The 22398-nt window shown below is 46.1% G+C and overlaps 1 protein-coding gene across 1 annotated transcript in view; it reads right to left on the bottom strand.

The window, feature by feature from the left end:
• Nucleotides 1-22398, bottom strand: part of LOC129715704 (dedicator of cytokinesis protein 2) — a gene marked incomplete at its 3' end in the record, with an annotated part of 264879 nt that overhangs the window by 26372 nt on the left and 216109 nt on the right. Inside the window, exons 13-16 of the mRNA XM_055665562.1 lie at nucleotides 16912-17037; nucleotides 15261-15385; nucleotides 14131-14229; nucleotides 2398-2470 (exon numbers count right to left, since the gene is read on the bottom strand). Of these exons, the coding sequence (XP_055521537.1) occupies nucleotides 2398-2470; nucleotides 14131-14229; nucleotides 15261-15385; nucleotides 16912-17037 (423 nt within the window). The remainder of the gene's footprint in view (nucleotides 1-2397; nucleotides 2471-14130; nucleotides 14230-15260; nucleotides 15386-16911; nucleotides 17038-22398) is intronic.

Below are 22398 nucleotides of genomic sequence, written 5' to 3'. Positions count from 1 at the left end.
CTATTATCTGAATGGTGGACGATTAGGAAAGGGGGAGATGCAACGAGACCTGGGTGTCATGGTACACCAATCATTAAAAGTAGGCAAAGTATTCAAGAAGGAACTGCGGATGCTGGAAGATCGAAGGTACACAAAAATGCTGGAGAAACTCAGTGGGTGCAGCAGCATCTATGGAGCGAAGGAGATAGGTAACGTTTCGGACCGAAACCCTTCTTCAGTCCCCGAAACGTTACCTATCTTCTTCGCTCCATAGATGCTGCTGCACCCGCTGCGTTTCTCCAGCATTTTTGTGTACCATTAAAAGTAGGCATGCAGGTGCAGCAGGCAGTGAAGAAGGCAAATGGTATGATAGCATTCATAGCAAAAGGATTTGAGTATAGGAGCAGGGAGGTTCTACTGCAGTTGTACAGGGTCTTGGTGAGAACACACCTGGAGTATTGCGTACAGTTTTGGTCTCCTAATCTGAGGAAAGACATTCTTGCCATAGAGGGAGTACAGAGAAGGTTCACCAGACTGATTCCTGGGATGTCAGGACTTTCATATGAAGAAAGACTGGATAGACTCGGCTTGTACTCGCTAGAATTTAGAAGATTGAGGGGGAATCTTATAGAAACTTATAAAATTCTTAAGGGGTTGGACAGGCTAGATGCAGGAAGATTGTTCCCGATGTTGGGGAAATCCAGGACAAGGGGTCACAGTTTAAGGATAAGGGGGAAATCTTTTAGGACCGAGATGAGGAAAACATTTTTCACACGGAGAGTGGTGAATCTCTGGAATTCTCTGCCACAGAAGGTAGTTGAGGCCAGTTCATTGGCTATATTTAAGAGGGAGTTAGATGTGGCCCTTGTGGCTAAAGGGATCAGGGGGTATGGAGAGAAGGCAGGTACAGGATACTGAGTTGGATGATCAGCCATGATCATATTGAATGGCGGTGCAGGCTCGAAGGGCCGAATGGCCTACTACTGCACCTATTTTCTATGTTTCTATATTTCTTAAACAATGGGATAGTCCCAGCCTCAACTACCTCCTCAGGCAGCTCGTTCCATACACCCACCACTGTCTATGTGAAAAAGTTACCCATCGGATTCCAAATAAATCTTCTCCCCTTCATCTTGAACCTGTGTCCTCTGGTCCTCGATTCCCCAACTCTGGGTAAAAGACTGTGCATCTACCCAATCTATTCCTCTCGTGATTTTGTACACCTCTATAAGATCATATACCTCTATCTCCTGCCTTCTCTCCACAATCCCGGACATCCTTACTAATCAAGAATCTGTCAATCTCACAGATTCGCCACCTTCTAACTTAAGAAATTCCTCCTCATCCCCTTTCAAAAGGTACATACATTCTTTTATTCTGAGGCTATAGCCTCTAGTCCTAGACTTTCCCACTAGTAGAAATATCCTCTCCACTCTATCCAGACTTGCACTATTTAATGAGGTCCCACCCTCATCCTTCTAAACTCCAGCAAGTGCAGGCCCAGAGTCGTCAATAGCTCATCAAATGCTAACCCACTCATTTAATAGACAACAGACAATAGACAATCGACAGGCAATAGGTGCAGGAGGAGGCCACTCGGCCCTTTGAACCAGAACCACCATTGAATTTGACCATGGCTGACAATCCACAATCAATACCCCGTTCCTGCCTTCTCCCCATATCCCCTGACTCCGCTATCTTTAAGAGCCCTATCTAGTCTCTCTCTTGAAAGTATCCAGAGAACCGGCCTCCACCGCCCTCTAAGGCAGAGAATTCCACAGACTCACAACTCATAAACTCCGTACAGACAGCACCCGTAGTCAGGATCAAACCCGCTGTAAAGGACCTGTCCCACTTTCACGAGTAATTCACAAATTCTCCCGAGTTTTCCCCTTGATTACAACTCGCAGAATGTTCGTAACGAGTCCGTAGGAGATTGTAGGAGGTTCGTCGATATATCGTAGCGTCCCGTTATGCCAGCCGTAGGTACTCGTGGCATCAGGTAAGTCGGGACGTTTTTTCCAGCCCGATTAAAAAATGTCCACGAGTAAAAAAATGGTTGGGATGAAAATAAATTGCAACTTTTTACTCGTAAGGAGGGCATCGAAATAGTCGTGGGAATCTGTAGACATACTCATAGGAGTTCGTGAACATAGTCGTGGAAGGATGTAGGAGTTTGTAGATTACCACCATCTTGGTTATTTTTTTTTAGGTCCTTTAAACTCGGCAGAGGTGTAGAATTAAGTGGTGAAAGTGGGACAGGCCCTTTAGGCAGCAATACCGCTGCGCCACCGTGCCGTTCACAAAACGAAGAACTCAAAGCAATGGAGGACATGCCCACCGACTCCCACGTTTATCTGGGCCACTCTCGTTCCCACCCTGCCTCTTGCAAAGATAACGCATGAAATGTATACTTACAATCAGAAGATGATCTGTGCTTGAAAGTGAAGCGAAGGTGTGTTCTCTGAACATCCTCAATGGGAATGGCAACCTGGGTGATGGAAAAGAAGTTCAAACAACATTGAGTTGAGGGGAAATGTCAGGCATGATGTTTGCTGAAGGAAACGGCAAGAAGATTCAATGGGCGGGTTTGGATTACATTCTCAATAACTACTTGTATAGAGACATAGAGTGATACAGTGTGGAAACAGGCCGCTCAGCCCAACTCGCCCATACCAGCCAACAATGTCCCAGCTACACTAGTCCCACCTGCCTGCGTTTGGTCCATATCCCTCCAAACCTGCCCTATCAATCTACCTGTCTAACTATTTCCTAAAAAAATAGGATAGTCCCAGCCTCAACTACCTCTTCTGGCAGCTTGTTCCATACACTCACCACCATTGTATGAAAACGTTGCCCCTCAGATTCCAATTGTACCTTTTTCCCTTCACCTTAAACCTATGTCCTCTGGTCCTCCATTCCCCTACTCTGGGCAAGAGACTCTGTACATCCACTCTCACATGACCTTATACACCTCTATAAGATCACCCCTCATCCTGCTGCGCCCCATGGAATAGAGACCCAGCCTACTCAACCTCTCCCTATAGCTCACACCCTCTATTCCTGGCAACATCCTCGTAAATCTTCTCTTCACCCTTTCCAGCTTGACTACATAAAGTCCAACCATAAAATATATCAGCCTAGAACATAGGACAGTACAGGGCCCGCAATGTCCATGCCGAACATTATGCCAAGTTAAAATAACAGCACATAACATCAACCATGGGATATTGATACTGTCTTATCTGTTGATAAGTGTTAGGAGCAGAATTAGGTCATTCAGCCCATCAAGTCCACTCATGCCATTCAATCATGGCTGATCTATCTTTCACTCTCAACCCCGTTCTCCTGTCTTCACCCCATAACCCCTGACACCCGAACAATTCAAGAATCTGTCAAACTCCACCTTACAAATACCCAAAGATTGGGCCTCCACATCCTTCTGTGACAGCGAATTTCACAAACTCACCACCCTCTGACGTCTCCTTTCAAAAGGTACCTGTCCTTTAATTCCGAGTTCACTTTAGCTGCACTGCTTTAATTTTTCACGAGTTGCCCTCACTTAGGCTTAACGGGCCGACGTCGAGGAAGCGTTGGAGTGGGTCGAGTTGGCGGAGCGGGCCGCTGGAGGCCCTGCAGCAGCCTGGGGCTCAATTGAATCAGGTCCCAATCCAAGAGGCCAAGCACAGGGATGGTACGTTGCAAGCTCCAGCACGGAGCGGCGGTACAGCGGTTTTACTTGGGTGAAAATCCTGGGGGGGGGGGGGGGGGGGGGGGCATGTCATGTGAGGTGGGGGGACAATCCACCCCACGTTTTGTAATCCGGATTTTGAAATTTGGTGAAAAAACTCTATTAAAATCTCCGCTTTCCGCGAGACAGTGGGGGTGTCATTGTTAAGTGCTTGTTGAATGTCTCTATTAACATCGAATTAACATGATGTGTCACCAATTGTGTTTTGACCTTCAAGTATTACTAAAGGTATTCACAGAGAATTTCTTAAAGCTGTCTGATGTGGGTACAGTTACCATTTGAACTGATTGGATGGATTGCTGGATGGGAAAGATTTAAACGGGTATCGGATTTAAACGGGTCAGGTTATTAAGGGTTCCAGTCGAACGGGTTTCCTGGCTAACTTGCAGGTAAGTCCCTCATTCAAGGTCACTCACATTATTTAGTATGTTTTTCCCATCTCTCTCTCTCTCCCCCCTCCAAGGTTGATTCTTCTGTTTGCCTTTATTTGCTTCAGTTTTATTTGTTTGTATTATTTATCACATTGCAGCTTTTAAAGATTCAAGCGGGTATCAGCCGCTTTCTAAGGGCTGAATCAACCTGCTCACAGGGCCTTTCATCGCCCGGCGTGGCTTAAAATCAAACTGCTGTGTCGAGGCGATTGAAGCTCCCGATATTGAAGCCCCCGCCGGATGATTTTAAGCCACGCCGGGCGATGAAAGGCCCCGTGAACGGGCCGATTCAAGCTCCACGATTCGGGGCGGATTAAGCTGCTGTTGCTGGAGTTCAGAGTCGGTCACCAACCAGGCCAGCTCCCGATGTTACCGTCCACAGGGCCCACGGCGGAAGCCTCGCGTGCGAGTGTGTGCGCGTGCGCGCGGTCACCAAGAAATCGTGGGCCCCAAATTTGTGTCCACCCCATGTTTTGATAGCGATTTCTGCCCCTGCAGGACGACAACAATAACATTGTCTGGCCCAGCCGACCCCTGCAATTCCCGTCCAGTGCCATCGCCAGGACAACGGACATTTATGGTCAAGTTTTTTTTTAAATTTTGGACTTGACGGTACAAGATGGCGCATGAAAGATGGAACTTGTGTCTAGATTCAGTGTAAGGATGGCACGTTGGTGCAGCTGTAGAGATGCTTCCTTACAGCGCCAGGGACCTAGGTTCAATCCAGTAGAAACATAGAAAATAGGTGCAGGAGCAGGCCATTTGGCCCTTCGAGCCTGCACCGCCATTCAATATGATCATGGCTGATCATCCAACTCAGTATCCCGTACCTGCCTTCTCTCCATACCCCCTGATCCCTTTAGCCACAAGGGCCACATCTAACTCCCGCTTAAATATAGCCAATGAACTGGCCTCAACTACCTTCTGTGGCAGAGAGTTCCACAGATTCACCACTCTCTGTGTGAAAAATGTTTTTCACATCTCGGTCTCAAAGGATTTCCCCTTTATCCTTAAACTGTGACCCCTTGTCCTAGACTTCCCCAACATCGGGAACAATCTTCCTGCATCGAGCCTGTCCAACCCCTTAAGAATTTTGTAAGTTTCTATAAGATCCCCCCTCAATCTTTTAAATTCTAGCAAATACAAGCCGAGTCTATCCAGTCTTTCTTCATATGAAAGTCCTGACATCCCAGGAATAAGTCTGGTGAACCTTCTCTGTACTCCCTCTATGGCAAGAATGTCTTTCCTCACATTAGGAGACCAAAACTGTATGCAATACTCCAGGTGTGGTCTCACCAAGACCCTGTACAACTGCAGTAGAACCTCCCTGCTCCTGTACTCAAATCCTTTTGCTATGAATGCTAACATACAACCTAAACTATTACCTCACGCAATTACAATGATTGCATCTAATATATAGTAGAATAGTCACTAAACTGAATGCAAAAAAAGAATATCGCAGTGCCTAGGTACATGTAACAATAAAGTTCCATCGAACCATTGAAATTCTCATCTTCTATACACTTTTCTCCCCCTCGCATTGAACGTAAAATTCTATTGTATAATGCATGTTATAACCTTGGTGCCTACATGACAAGGTGACTAATTAATTAAATCTCACTACTTCAGACTGGTTTGCGTAGAATTCTCTCTTGTGACTATTGAGAACGCCCTGTCCTAGGATACTGTCATGAAAATGCTTTACAAACTCATACGAGGCTACCTCTGCCAATTGATTTTCCTATCTCTCTCTCTCATATATATATATATATAATATATATATATATATAGAAACATAGAAACATAGAAATTAGGTGCAGGAGTAGGCCATTCGCCCTTCGAGCCTGCACCGCCATTCAATATGATCATGGCTGATCATCCAACTCAGTATCCCGTACCTGCCTTCTCTCCATACCCCCTGATCCCCTTAGCCACAAGGGCCACATCTAACTCCCTCTTAAATATAGCCAATGAACTGGCCTCAACTACCCTCTGTGGCAGAGAGTTCCAGAGATTCACCACTCTCTGTGTGAAAAAAGTTCTTCTCATCTCGGTTTTAAAGGATTTCCCCCTTATCCTTAAGCTGTGACCCCTTGTCCTGGACTTCCCCAACATCGGGAACAATCTTCCTGCATCTAGCTTGTCCAACCCCTTAAGAATTTTGTAAGTTTCTATAAGATCCCCTCTCAATCTCCTAAATTCTAGAGAGTATGAACCAAGTCTATCCAGTCTTTCTTCATAAGACAGTCCTGACATCCCAGGAATCAGTCTGGTGAACCTTCTCTGTACTCCCTCTATGGCAAGAATGTATTTCCTCAGATTTGGAGACCAAAACTGTACGCAATACTCCAGGTGTGGTCTCACCAAGACCCTGTACAACTGCAGTAGAACCTCCCTGCTCCTATACTCAAATCCTTTTGCAATGAAAGCTAACATACCATTCGCTTTCTTTACTGCCTGCTGCATCTGCATGCCTACCTTCAATGACTGGTGTACCATGACACCCAGGTCTCGCTGCATCTCCCCCTTTCCCAATCGGCCACCATTTAGATAATAGTCTGCTTTCCCGTTTTTGCCACTAAAATGGATAACCTCACATTTATCTACATTATACTGCATCTGCCAAACATTTGCCCACTCACCCAGCCTATCCAAGTCACCTAGCAGTCTCCCAGCATCCTCCTCATAGCTAACACTGCCCCCCAGCTTAGTGTCATCCGCAAACTTGGAGATATTGCCTTCAATTCCCTCATCCAGATCATTAATATATATTGTAAATAGCTGGGGTCCCAGTGCTGAGCCTTCCGGTACCCCACTAGTCACAGCCTGCCATTGTGAAAAGGACCCGTTTACTCCTACTCTTTGCTTCCTGTTTGCCAGCCAGTTCTCTATCCACATCAATACTGAACCCCCAATGCCATGTGCTTTAAGTTTGTATACTAATCTCTTATGTGGGACCTTGTAAAAAACCTTCTGGAAGTCCAGATACACCACATCCACTGGTTCTCCCCTATCCACGCTACTAGTTACATCCTCGAAAAATTATATAAGATTCGTCAGACATGATTTACCTTTCGTATATATATATATATATACTGCATATAGTTTAGCTTAGAGAATACAGAATGGAAACAGGGTGTTCGGGCAAATTCAACTTAGTCTGAAGAAGGGTCCCGAACCGAAACATCACCTGTTCCTTTTCCCCGAAGATGCTGCCTGACCTGTTGAGTTACTCCAGCATTTTGTGTCTATCCCAGTATCTCTGCCTGAAGAAGAGTCCACTTTCCAAACCTCTCTTGGTTTAGTTTGGTTTAGAGATACAACATGGATACAGGCCCTTCGGCCAACGAGTCCACATCCTAGGGACAATTTACAGAAGCCAATTCACCTACAAACCTGCATTTCTTTGGAATTTGGGAAGGAAACCGGAGCACCCCGAGAAAACCCACGCGGTCACAGGGAGAACGTACAAACTCCTTATGGACAAGTATCCATTATCCGGATCAAACCCAGGTCTCTGGCGCTGTTAGGCAGCGACTCCACCGCTGTGCCACCGTGCCTCCCTATGTGAGCATGAACCATTGTTAATTAATAGAGCCACTATTATATATTTCCCCAGTTTCCTGCTGTTCCACAATATCATCATGATATTCCACTCCCAAACAATGCCGGGCTGCAGAGGCCATCAGCAGAGACCATCAGATCGCACGTATTTCTATGTGGGCTCTCAGTTCATCTTTTTTTATGCTAAATGCATTCAGAAACAAAGCCTTTTTCTTTTATCTTTTTATTATTTTTGTAACCTCTGGCCCTATGTGTTGATTTACTCTGAGATATGAACTCCCTCCCACAATCTGTTTATCAGTTCCCAATTTAATATCGTTCCCTCGAGCCTTTCTCTACTCTGACTTGCCATTATTTAGTTTGAAATCCCTCCGCAGAAACTTGGTAATTAAAGTTATGGAGAGTCAAATGTTCATAGTTTATAGGAGCAGAGGTCTACTCCGCCACTCAATCATGGCTGATGTATTTTACCCCCTCAATCCCATACAATTGTGGCATTGACAAGGCTTTTGGATAGGCTCGTTACATTTACTTCAGAGATACAGCACGGAAACAGTCCCTTCGGCCCACAGAAGCTAGAGTTCAGTTTAGTTTATTGTCACGTGTACCAAGGTAGGTGAACAGCTTTTGTTGCGTGCTAACCAGTCAGCAGAAAGACAATACATGATTACAATCGAGCCATTTACAGTGTATGATAAGGGAATACATGATAAGAGAATAATGTTTAGTGCAAGGTAAAGCCAGCAAAGTCCAATCAAAGATAGTCCAAGTGTCACCAATGAGGTAGATAGTAGTTCAAGCCCGCTCTCTGGTTGTGGTAGGATGATTCAGTTGCCTGATAACAGCTGGGAAGAAACTGTCCCTGAATCTAGAGGTGTGCGTTTTCACACTTCTGTACCTCTTGTCTGATGGGAGAGGGGAGAAGAGGGAGTGTAGAAGTTGGGATGTAATGTTAAAATTGTACAAGGCATTGGTGAGGCCAATTTTGGAGTATGGTGTACAATTTTGGTCGCCTAATTATAGGAAGGATGTCAACAAAATAGAGAGAGTACAGAGGAGATTTACTAGAATGTTGCCTGGGTTTCAGCAACTAAGTTACAGAGAAAGGTTGAATAAGTTAGGGCTTTATTCTTTGGAGTGCAGAAGGTTAAGGGGGGACTTGATAGAGGTCTTTAAAATGATGAGAGGGATAGACAGAGTTGACGTGGATAAGCTTTTCCCACTGAGAGGAGGGAAGATTCAAACAAAGGGGACATGACTTGAGAATTAAGGGACAGAAGTTTAGGGGTAACATGAGGGGGAACTTCTTTACTCAGAGAGTGGTGGCTGTGTGGAATGAGTTTCCAGTGAAGGTGGTGGAGGCAGGTTTGTTTTTATCATTTAAAAATAAATTGGATAGTTATATGGACGGGAAAGGAATGGAGGGTTATGGTCTGAGCGCAGGTGTATGGGACTAGGGGAGAATACGTGTTCAGCACGGACTAGAAGGGTCGAGATGGCCTGTTTCTGTGCTGTAATTGTTATATGGTTATATGGTTATTATATAGGGAGTGGCCGGGGTGCGACTGGTCCTTGATGATGCTGCTGGCCTTGCCGAGGCAGCGTGAGGTGTAGATGGAGTCAATGGAAGGGAGGCTGGTTTGTGTGATGGTCTGGGCTGCGTCCACAATTCTCTGCAATTTCTGGTGGATCTTGGATGGAGCTGTTCCCAAACCGTGCTGTGATACATCCCGATAAAATGCTTTGTACGGCGCATCTGTAGAAGTTGGTGAGAGTTTTAAGGGTAAGGAGTAAGCCACTTAGAACGGAGACAAGGGGCCACGTTTTCTCACAGAGAGTGGTGAGTCTGTGGAATTCTCTGCCTCAGAGGGCGGTGGAGGCCGGTTCTCTGGATACTTTCAAGAGAGAACTAGATAGGGCTCTTGAAGATAGCAGAGTCAGGGGATATGGGGAGAAGGCAGGAACGGGGTACTGATTGGGGATGATCAGCCATGATCACATTGAATGGCGGTGCTGGCTCGAAGGGCCGAATGGCCTCCTCCTGCACCCATTGTCTATTGTCTATTGTTGGGAACATGTCGAAGTTCCTAAGCCTTCTAAGGAAGTAGACGGGCGGGGGTTGTTAATGGAAGAAGGGAAGAACAAATTGCGAACTTTGAAACTGTGGCACGCTAGAAAGAAAACAAATTGAAATAATAAATATAACAGAACTCCATGACAAAACGTACACCGTGTGCTTGCTGTGTGTGACAGACAGGAACTTGTTTCTTCCCTCAGTGAGCTGAAGTGTTTACCAAGAGACTGTGAGTCACAGCAGTTACTTTAGATATGGTGCTTTATTGAGATACAGTGCGGAAACAGGCCCTTCGGCCCACTGGGTCCACGCCGACCAGTACACTAGCGCTATCTTACACACTTGGGACAATTGACAATTTCATCGAAGCCAATTAACCTACAAAACCCGCTCACCTTAGGAGAGCATGAGGGAACCAGAACACCCGGAGAAAACCACTCAAATCAGGCTCCACCACAAACCCCGGCAGCTCCTTCCAGGTCCCCATCACCTTCTGTGTTAAACAATTTGCCCCGCACATTTCAATAGACAATAGACAATAGGTGCAGGAGTAGGCCATTCGGCCCTTCGAGCCAGCACCGCCATTCAATGTGATCATGGCTGATCATCCCCAATCAGTATCCCGTTCCTGCCTTCTCCCCATATCCCCTGACTCCGCTATTTTTAAGAGCCCTATCTAGCTCTCTCTTGAAAGCACCGGGTCTCTGCGAGGAAACACTTTTTCTCACAGAGAGTGGTGAGTCTGTGGAATTCTCTGCCTCCACCGCCCTCTGAGGCAGAGAATTCCACAGACTCACCACTCTCTGTGAGAAAAAGTGTTTCCTCGTCTCCGTTCTAAATGGCTTACCCCTTATTCTTAAACTGTATGGCCCCTGGTTCTGGACTCCCCCCAACATCGGGAACATGTTTCCTGCCTCTAGCGTGTCTAAACCCTTAATAATCTTATACCTTTCCACCACCACGCACAAGAAGCACAAGATGAACAAGAGGCGACAAGACAGACACCATTGTGCAGATGCTGAGACGCGTGTTCAGCTCTGGCTGAACAACTTCTAATCTTGTTTGCGGCTCGACATGAAGAAGGAGCATAATTAATCCATTTGGCCCATCGAGTCTGCTCCGCCATTCAATCATGTGAATTAAGGGAATTAACCTTGTAATTAATCTCTTTGAAACTTTATCCCTCTTACTTTAAATGTATGCCCTCCAGTCTTTATAGTTTAGACTTTACTTTAGACTTTGGACATAGATCGGAAACAGGACCTTTGGCCCACCGAATGCGTGCCGACGAGCCATCAGTTCGAACACCAGCACTATCCGACACATCAAGGAACAATTTACAATTTTTAACAATTTTACCAACGCCAATCAACCTACAAACCTGTACGTCTTTGAAGTGTGGGAGGAAATTAGTTCCCACCCAGTAATGAGTGGGTTTACATATGATGAGCGTTTGACGGCACTGGGCCTGTACTCGCTGGAGTTTAGAACGTTGAGGGGGGACCTCATTGAAACTTACAAAATAATGAAAGGCATAGATAGAGTGGATGTGGAAAGGATGTTTCCACTGATGGGAGAGTCTAGGACCACAGGTCATATAGCCTCAGAATAAAAGGATGCTCTTTTGGAAAGGAGATGAGGGGGGACTTTTTTTAGTCAGAGGGTAGTTAATCTGTGGACCTCATTGCCACAGAAGGCTGTGGAGGCCACGTCAGTGGATATTTTTAAGGCAGAGATGGACAAATTCTTGATTAGAACGGGTGTCGATGGGCCGAATGGCCTAATTCTACTCCTATAACTTGTGAACCTAGGTTTGCATTAGGTGAGAAATAACATTGGGTAGACTGATTGGACTGAAGGCTGATAAATCCCCAGGGTCTGATAGTCTGCATCCCAGGGTCCTCAAGGAGGTGACTCTAGAAATAGTGGATGCATTGGTGATCGTTTTCCAATGTTCTACAGATTCAGGATCAGTTCCTGTGGATTGGAGGGTGGCTAAGGTTATCCCACTATTCTAGAAAGAAGCGAGAGTGAAAACAGGGAATTACAGACCAGTTAGCCTGACATCCATGGTGGGAAAGATGCTGGAGTCAATTATTAAAGATGTAATAACGGCGCATTTGGATAGCAGTAAAAGGATTAGTCAGCATGGATTTTGAAGGGGATATCTATCCTGCTTGACTAATCTTCTGGAATTTTTTGAGGATGTGACAAGTAAAATAGATGAAGGAGAACCAGTGGATGTAGTGTATCTGGACTTTCAGAAAGCCTTTGCTAAGGCCCCACACAGGGGATTATCGGGCAAAATTAGAGCACATGGTATTGGGGATAGGGTATTGACATGGATAGAGAATTGGTTGGCAGACAGGAAACAAAGAGTAGGAATAAACAGGTCCCTGTCAGAATGGCAGGCAGTGGTGAGTGGAGTGCCGTAAGACTCAGTGCTGGGACCGCAGCTATTTACTATATATATTAATGATTTAGATGATGGAAATAATAGTAACACTAGCAGAGCTGGGTGGCAGTGTGAACTGTGAAGAGGATGTTCGGAGGTTGCAGGGTGACTTGGACAGGTTGAGTGAGTGGGCAGATGCCTGACAGATGCAGTATAAAGTAGATAAATGTGAGGTTATCCACTTTGCGGCAAGAACAAACAGGCAGATTATTATCTGAATGGTGTCAGATTAGGAAAAAAAGGGAAATGCAACAAGACCTAGGTGTCCTTGTACAACAGTCATTGAAACTAAACATGCAGGTACAACAGGCAGTGAAGAAGGTTGGCCTTCATAATGAGAGGATTTGTGTATAGGAGCAAAGAGGTCCTTCTGCAGTTGTACGGGGCCCTAGTGAGACCACATCTGGAGTATTGTGTGCAGTTTTGATCTCCTAATTTGAGGAAGGGCATCCTTGCAATTGAGGCAGTGCAGCGTAGGTTCATGAGTTTAATCCCCGGGATGGCGGGACTGATTGGAAAGACTGTGCTTATATTCACTGGAGTTTAGAAGGATGAGTGGGCATCTTATAGAAACATATAAAATTATAAAAGGACTGGACAAGCTAGATGCAGGAAACTGTTCCCAATGTTGGGCGAGTCCAGAACCAGGGGCCACAGTCTTAGAATAAAAGGGAGGCCATTAAAAACTGAGGTGGGAAATAACTTTTTCACCCAGAGAGTTGAGAATTTGTGGAATTCCCTGCTACAGAAGGCAGTTGAGGCCAATTCACTGGATGGATTTAAGAGAGAGTTAGATGGAGCTCTAGGGGCTAGTGGAGTCAAGGGATATGGGGAGAAGGCAGGCACGGGGTACTGATTATGGAAGATCAGCCATGATCACAATGAATGGTGGTGCTGGCTCGAAAGGCCAAATGTCCTCCTCTGCACCTATTTTCTATGTGTCTATGTTTTCTCAAAGCTTTTCACTGTACCTCGATAGACGTGACTATAACCTAATGTAAACTAAGCATTCATTAAAACATCTCTCTTACTGGGCATTTGTTAGCACTGGGCCTGTACTCGCTGGAAGAATGAGCAGGGACCTCATTGAAACATACGGAATAGTGAATGGCTTGGATAGAGTGGATGTGGAAAGGATGTGGGAGAGTCTAGGACTAGAGGTCATAGCCTCAGAATTAAAGGATGTTCCTTTAGGAAGGAGATGAAGAATATCTCTAGTCAGAGGGTGGTGAATCTGTGGAATTCATTGCCATAGAATGCTGTGGAAGCCAAGTCAGTGGATATATTTGAGGCAGAGATGGATAGATTCTTGATTAGTACGGGTGCCAGAGGTTTATGGGGAGAAGGCAGGAGAATGGGGTTAGGAGGGAGAGATAGATCAGCCATAATTGAATGGTGGAGTAGACTTATAGAGTCATAGAGTGATACAGCGTGGAAACAGGTCCATCGGTCCATCCTGCCCACACTGGCCAACATGTCCTATTTACACTAGTCCCACCTGCCTGCGTTTGGCCCATATCCATCCAAACCTCTCCTCCTAAGTACCTGTCCAAATGTTTCAAGATTCAATAGAGTTTATTGTCATGTGTCCCTGATAGGACAATGAAATTCTTACTTTGCTTCAGCACAAAAGGACATAGTAGGCATGAATACAGAACAGATCAGTGTGTCCATATACCATTATATGGTATATGGACCATATATGGTTCTTGAACGTTGCAATTGAACCTGCCTCAACCATCTCCTCTGGCATCTGATGGGCCGAATGGCCTAATTCTCCTCCTATCCCTTGTGACCATATGACCTTATCCCAGAGTGGTGGCCGTGTTTGTTGCACTGATTTTAATGGCGTCGTTGACTTGAACCTTGGACTGACCTTGACAGTCTCCATCCAGCGATGCTGCTTCAGCTGGTAATACACCACGGACTGGTGCTGTGTGACAGCCTTGTCTCCGGCACCTTGGCAGATCGCATTCTGTACACCAGGAGAGAGAATTAAACATTTAGCGTGGCAATTTCCAGAAAGTGACGCTTCCATGAAAAATGATTAATTGTGCCTGGCCCATGTCTTGAGCCAGACTCCATCTGTCACTGGTACATGGACTTGAGGAAGACATCAAATTGATTACCCTTAGTAAAAAGCACGGTGTGATATTCATGTGAAGCTGAAATAATTACATTACCTATACAGAGAAGGCAGGTTGGAAGTTAATACAGACAAAATGCTTGGACAGATAACATGCCTTCTAACATTAGGGCAGGATACACCTTTATTTCTGCCTCAGGGCGTGTGAAGTGGAGACAGAAAGCATTGTGGAATCTTTCACCAAAGATCCTATAGCGGAGCAAGATAGACCACTCCTGCTAAATGCAATGGGCTGGCGTGTAATACGCAACGGAGTGGAACCTGGGCCTTTTTTTCCATCCATTTCAGTAACCAGACCCGACCCGACCCGACGTGTAATCAACGTTGCGGGGGAACAGTTTGTGTTAATAAACTAAAATTCTGAAAATGAGGAGAAGATTTTTCCCAAATAACTTTTATTTTCACAAGGAAGTTTCCGTAACTGGCTTCCGTCCCCGCACTAGTATCTTTGCTCCGCTACGGGATCTTTGGTGCGGAGACGGAAGCCGGTTACGGAAATGGGGCCGAAAATTACCCGTGAATCTGCCCATGACCGTTCTACGTCTTTCTCGTCACGTGATCTATCTTGCTCGCTACAGGATCTCTGCCTTTTACCTGGTTAACAAATGTGGTGACTACATTTTTTTTTAATAGGTGTCAATTAGCCTCATAGAGTCTAGCTTAGTTTGGAGATACAGTGCTGAAACAGCGCGGAAACACATCATCACCCGTCATCTTCCTGCACTCCAAGCAAGGGCGATGCTGCCCAGCCCGACAAAGTCCCACGAGTCCTGGCGACATGCTCGTGAATTTTCCCCGTGCCGTTTGCGGCTAGCCCGGGTTGTCTGGCACCTGTGTGTGTGCACTCGTGTGTAACTCACCGGGATTACGTCTCCATTTTCATCACAGACGCACATCGTGACCTCAACGTTCTTCTGCGTGGTTTTGTTCTGTTTGTCAAACTCTCCCTGCATCAAAGTGATGTAGATGTCATTGCGGACATCACCTGGGTTACGAGAAAGGAAAGAAAGATTCCTTGGTCGGACACGTTGTGAAAAAATCGACCTTTTATTTACCAATAAGGAGTAAGCCATTTAGAACTGAGATGAGGAAACACTTTTTCTCACAGAGAGTGGTGAGTCTGTGGAATTCTCTGCCTCAGAGGGCGGTGGAGGCCGGTTCTCTGGATGCTTTCAAGATAATCTCTGAATGGTTTCAACAATCTTATATGTTTCAATGAGATATCCTCTCATCTTTCTAAACTCCAGAGTGTACAAGCCCAGCTGCTCCATTCTCTCAGCATATGACAGTCCTGCCATCCCGGGAATTAACCTTGTAAACCTACGCTGCACTCCCTCATATAACCATATAACCATATAACAATTACAGCACGGAAACAGGCCATCTTGACCCTTCTAGTCCGTGCCAAACACGTATTCTCCCCTAGTCCCATATACCTGCGCTCAGACCATAACCCTCCATTCCTTTCCCGTCCATATAACTATCCAATTTATTTTTAAATGATAAAAATGAACCTGCCTCCACCACTTCCACTGGAAGCTCATTCCACACAGCCACCACTCTCTGAGTAAAGAAGTTCCCCCTCATGTTACCCCTAAACTTCTGTCCCTTAATTCTCATGTCATGTCCCCTTGTTTGAATCTTCCCTACTGTCAGTGAGAAAAGCTTATCCACGTCAACTCTGTCTATCCCTCTCATCATTTTAAAGACCTCTATCAAGTCCCCCCTTAACCTTCTGCGCTCCAAAGAATAAAGACCTAACTTGTTCAACCTTTCTCTGTAACTTAGTTGCTGAAACCCAGGCAACATTCTAGTAAATCTCCTCTGTACTCTCTCTATTTTGTTGACATCCTTCCTATAATTAGGCGACCAAAATTGTGCACCATACTCCAAAATTGGCCTCACCAATGCCTTGTACAATTTTAACATTACATCCCAACTTCTATACTCAATGCTCTGATTTATGAAGGCCAGCACACCAAAAGCTTTCTTTACCACCCTATCTACATGAGATTCCACTTTTAGGGAACTGTGCACAGTTATTCCCAGATCCCTCTGTTCACCAACATTCTTCAATTCCCTACCATTTACAATGTACGTCCTATTTTGATTTGTCCTGCCAAGATGTAGCACCTCACACTTATCAGCATTAAACTCCATCTGCCATCTTTCAGCCCACTCTTCCAAATGGCATAAACCTCTCTGTAGACTTTGAAAATCTACTTCATTATCCACAACCCCACCTATCTTAGTATCATCTGCATACTTACTAATCCAATTTACCACACCATCATCCAGATCATTGATGTACATGACAAACAACAGTGGACCCAACACAGATCCCTGTGGCACCCCACTAGTCACTGGCCTCCAACCTGACAAACAACCATCCACCATTACTCTCTGGCATCTCCCATTCAGCCACTGTTGAATCCATCTTGCTACTCCACCATTAATACCCAACAATTGAACCTTCTTAACCAACCTCCCTCAACAGCAGAGTTAACAAACCTGGCATGATGATCTCAGGGAACCCCATTTTCCTGGCAACCACCGTGCTTCGGTCCACAAGGTGAGGGTGGTCCTTGCGAATTTGCTTCAGGTCACCCGAAAGTAACTTCATGGAAACCCAGAGACCTGGAAGAGGAGCAGGATTACGAATGAAAAAGAAGCAAAAATATTATCTGCTTTCAAAACCTATGATGAAAACCATAGAACATAGTACAGCGTGCTCTGGCCCAAGATGCCTGTGGCCAACTTGATGCCAAATAAAAAACAATGACTTCTGTTATCCATACAAGACCCCGCATTTGTACAGAGTCTTGGTGAGACCACACATGGAGTATTGCGTACAGTTTTGGTCCCCTAATCTGAGGAAGGACATTCTTGCCATAGAGGGAGTACAGAGAAGGTTCACCAGACTGAATCCTGGGATGGCAGGACTTTCATATGAAGAAAGACTGGATAGACTCGGCTTGTACTCACTAGAATTTAGAAGATTGAGGGGGGATCTTATAGAAACTTACAAAATTCTTAAGTGGTTGGACAGGCTAGATGCAGGAAGATTGATCCTGATGTTGGGGAAGTCCAGAACAAGGGGTCCCAGTTTAAGGATAAGGGGGAAATCTTCTAGGACCGAGATTAGAATCTCATTTTTCACACAGAGAGTGGTGAATTGTGGAATTCTCTGCCACAGAAGGTAGTTGAGGCCAGTTCATTGGCTATATTTAAGAGGGAGTTAGATGTGACCCTTGTGGCTAAAGGTATCAGGGGGTATGGAGAGAAGGCAGGCACAGGATACTGAGTTGGATGATCAGCCATGATCACATTGAATGGTGGTGCAGGCTCGAAGGGCCGAATGGCCTACTCCTGCACCTATTTTCTATGTTTCTATATATCTGAAAAGCTTTTCATATCTGCCTCCACCACCACCCCCTGACAGCATGTTCTAGACACCCACTACCCTCTGTGTAATAAACTTTCCCCGTACATTGAGTTATAGAGTCATACAGTGTGGAAAATGACACTTCGGCCAAACTTGCCCACACCCACCTAAATGCCCCCTCTACACTAGTCCTAACTGCCTGCGTTTGCCACATATCCCTCTAAACCTATCCTATCAATGTGCCTGTCTACATGTTTCTTAAACGTTGCGATAGTATCTCGTTTAACCTTTCCTCACTCACCTTAAAGTTATGCCCCTCTAGTCCTTGACATTTCCATCCCAGAAAAAAAGATTAGTCTACTCTAATTATGCCTCTCTTAGTTTGATGAACATTTGTCAGGTCTCCTGTCCTGAGAAAACAAGAGGTTTATCCAACCTCTCCCGATAGTTAAGGGCCTGTCCCACTTGGCCATCATTTGCGGCGCATTTAAGCGTCATATGTAAAATAGGTCGACACGTCGTGATGCGTGACGTCGCGCCCAAATCACGCATCAGTGCAGCCGTCTGGAGCGCGTGACGTCATTAGAATACCCTGCGGCGCGCGGCGACGCTCGCGATACACGTGAGACTTCTGGATGCCAGCTTGCGACGCCAGTTTGTCAGCATTTGTAGCCAATGCATCAGCGTGCGTACGCGATAAGTCACGCAGGTGGCGCGGGAGGATTTCGTTACACTATGAAATCCAGTAGCGCCGCGCGATACCGCGTGCCACCGCATGCGATTCCACGCCTCACCATGCGCAACACGTGCATCACCCACACGCACCCAACCCGTCAACCTATTTTACATATGATGCATAAATGAGGTGCAAATGACGGCCAAGTGGGACAGGCCCTTTATGCTCCAAATGTCGTCCGACCAAAGTTTTATAAAGCTGCAACTGGACTTTATGACTCTTAAGGTAAAAACATTCCAACAATATGCCTACAATTCTCCTCCCTGATTCTGTCCGTGCGAAGTTTGCATGTTCTCTTTCCTACAGGTTTGTGAGTGATAGGAGAAGAATTAGGTGATTTGGCCCATCAAGTCTACTCCGCCATTCATTCATGGCTGATCTATCTCTCCCTCTCACGTGGGAGAGCCTAGGACCAGAGGGCAAAGACTCAGAATAAAAGGGTGTGCCTTTAGACAGGAGATGAGGAGGTGGTGAATCGGTGGAATTCATTGTGGAGGCCAAGTCATTGGGTACTTTAAAAATGGGGAATGACAGATTCTTGATTAGTACGGGGGTCAGGCGTTGCAGGGAGAAGGCAGGAGAATGGGGTTGAGAGAGAGAAATAGATCAGTCGTGGTTGAATGGCAGAGCAGACTCGAATGGTTTAATTCTGCTCCTCTGACATGAACTTAGATGCTTGATAATCACTTATGTCTTGTGTCTTATGAATCCATGACATCCATAATATATGAAACTACCTTTAGAAAGGTGGGAAGGAATTTCTATCATCAGAGGGTGGTGAATCTGTGGAATTCATTGCCACATAAGGCTGTGGAGGCCAAGTCAATTAATATTTTTAAGGTGGAGATTGACATTCTTCATTAGTACGGGTGTCAGGGGCTATGGGGAGAAGGCAGGAGGATGGGGTTAAGAAGGAAAGATAGATCAGCCATGATTGAATGGCATAATTCAGCACCTAAAACGAATGAACATTTTTGGTCCCTTAATTTGAGGAAGGACATTCTTGCTATTGAGGGAGTGCAGCGTAGGTTCACAAGGTTAATTCCCGGGATGGCGGGACTGTCATATGCTGAGAGAATGGAGGAGCTGGGCTTGTACACTCTGGAATTTAGAAGGATGAGAGGGTATCTCATTGAAACGTATAAGATTGTTAAGGGCTTGGACACACTAGAAACCGGAAACATATTCCCGATGTTGGGGGGAGTCCAGAACCAGGGGCCACAGTTTAAGAATAAGGAGTAAGCCATTTAGAACGGAGATGAGGAAACACTTTTCCTCACAGAGAGTGGTGAGTCTGTGGAATTCTCTGCCTCAGGTGGAGGCCGGATCTCTGGATGCTTTCAAGAGAGAGCTAGATAGGGCTCTTAAAAATAGCGGAGTCAGGGGATATGGGGAGAAGGTAGGAACGGGGTACTGATTGTGGATGATCAGCCATGATCACATTGAATGGCAGTGCTGGCTCGAAGGGCCGAATGGCCTACTCCTGTACCTATTGTCTATTGTCTAACATGGGGAGAAGGCAGGAAAATTGAGTTGAGAGGGAAAGATAGATCAGCCATGATTGAATGGCGGAGTTGATGGGCCGAATGGCCTAATTCTGCTCCAACAATTTATGAACTTATAAACGTATGAACTTCTTGATCAGCAGCTAGTGAGATGGGGTAGTCAATGCCACAATCCGCTCGGAGGTGAAGGGTCAAGGGTCACAATGGGGTCACAGTGTGATAGATTGTGGCTTCTACTTGCACATAAAGCTCGCAGCAGAAAGGAGCACAATTCTGCCTCATTACTGCAGATAAATATCCTCTGTGAAATGAGTTCAGGCAATGATATGAGTCTCCATTTCAAAAGCGTTCTCTCATTTAATGTTAATGGGCCTAAAAAAATAATTGAAATAGCTGCCAGCAAAATAGACTCGCGTTGTAATAGAGAGAGCATGTGAGTAATCCATTAGTACACAGAAGTTTGGTGTTTGACCTCTTGAATGGCTTTCCCCTTGTGAATAAAGCTTATCGTACAAAAAAAATCTATCAGGAGAGAGTAGCCTATAAGAATTTGTGTTTAAAAAGTCATCGTGCATTTTAATTGACAGTAGATGGTTAACATTAATTCATTCATTTCATTCATCATTGTTGAAAACATTAGCGAGGCAGTGGCGCTGGTTTCTGACGGGAACGGTGACGGACACACCACACATCTCTGTCCTCCAGTTCCGGCGGACTTCCATCGCTGGAAGTCTAGGATGTTGGTGTGTGTGTGTGTGTGTGTGTGTGTGTGTGTGTGTGTGTGTGTGTGTGTGTGTGTGTGTGTGTGTGTGTGTGTGTGTGTGTGTGGGTGTGTGGGTGTGTGGGTGTGTGTGTGTGTGTGTGTGTGTGTGTGTGTGTGTGTGTGTGTGTGTGTGTGTGTGTGTGTGTGTGTGTGTGTGTGTGTGTGTGTGTGTGTGTGTGTGTGCTTTATCATCATTCTTTACAAGATTCAAGATTCAAGATACAATTTATTTGTCATTTGGACCCCTTGAGGTCCAAACAAAATGACGTTTCTGCAGCCATACATTACAAACAAATAGACCCAAGACACAACATAATTTACATAAACATCCATCACATCGCTGTGATGGAAGGCCAAAAAAACATATCTCTCCACTGCCCCCCCCCCCCCCGATGTCAGAGTCAAAGTCAAAGCCCCCGGCTGGCGATGGCGATTGTCCCGCGGCCATTAAAGCCACGCCGGGTGATGCAAGGTCGCACACCGGGTTCTTGATGTTAGAGCCCCCGGCGTGCGCTCGCAGAGTCCCGCGGCCATTCCAAGCCGCGCGGGGCGGTGCTGTAAGGCCCCGCTCCAGGAGCTCTTCAACCCCGCAACTCGGGCGGGAGAAGTCGCCGTTGCGGGAGCCCTGAAAAGCGGTCTCCCTCCAGGGACCCGCGGGCTCCCGGTGCCGCCGTCCGCCAGACCCGCAGTTGCAGCCTCCGAATCTCCGGAGGTCAGGCCGCAGCAGCGCTCCACCACCGCTCCACCCGCTCCGGACTCGGCCAGCTCCGCGACGGTGAGGTGAGTCGTCGGCACCAGAGTCCCCGGTCTTCCTGTTGGAGGCCGCTCCTCGTTGCAGCCCCAACGACAACGGAGACTCGACAAAGAAAAGGTTGGGTCTCCCGTGCAGGGAGAGATTAAACGTTACCCCCTCCCTCACACCCACCCCCACCTCCCCCACACACACACCCCAACAAAAACTAACAAAAACTACATAAAAACCTAGACAAAAAAAAATAAAAACGCAGACGGGCTGCAGAGGCCGCTGCTGACGAGATCGCAATTTGTACTGAAGTGTGGATGGCCGTCGGCTCGCTAGGAGCTCATCAGCCCTTTGTCGGGTCTGGTTTTTGGTCCTGCTGGGGGTCCACAGCCCCCTCCTCACGTGGCAAACCAGGTGGGGAAGACGGTTTAGTCGCCGACTATCCGACCATGGAGCGGGTAGCACGGGATTACATGGTACCCGTGGCGGGGGGGAACTCCACCCAACCTGACCTTACAATTATTGACACTAGCATTTGGAGTCCAAGTGAGGCATGGTTGAACTATAATTGAATTCGGACATGAGGAACTGCAGATGCTGAACAAGACACAAAATGCTGGAGTAACTCATCGGGTCAGATAGCCATCAAGAGTCAAGACAAAATGGCTTGCAGTAGGAAAGAACAGCAGTTGCTGGTCTGAACCAAAGATACACACAAAATGCTGGAGTAACTCAGCGGGACAGGCAGCGTCTCTGGAGAGAAGGAATGGGTGACGTTTCGGGTCGAGACTCTTCTCCATAGTGTGCTGCTTTATTTGTCACATGTAACGAGGTCGAGTGAAATATATTTTTATATAGTGAAAGGCC

Source organism: Leucoraja erinacea, unplaced genomic scaffold, assembly GCF_028641065.1.
Source record: "Leucoraja erinacea ecotype New England unplaced genomic scaffold, Leri_hhj_1 Leri_133S, whole genome shotgun sequence".
NCBI classification, from domain to species: domain Eukaryota; kingdom Metazoa; phylum Chordata; class Chondrichthyes; order Rajiformes; family Rajidae; genus Leucoraja; species Leucoraja erinaceus.
The sequence above is the reverse complement of the archived record's forward strand: the minus strand, read 5'-3'. Positions and strand labels throughout refer to the sequence as shown.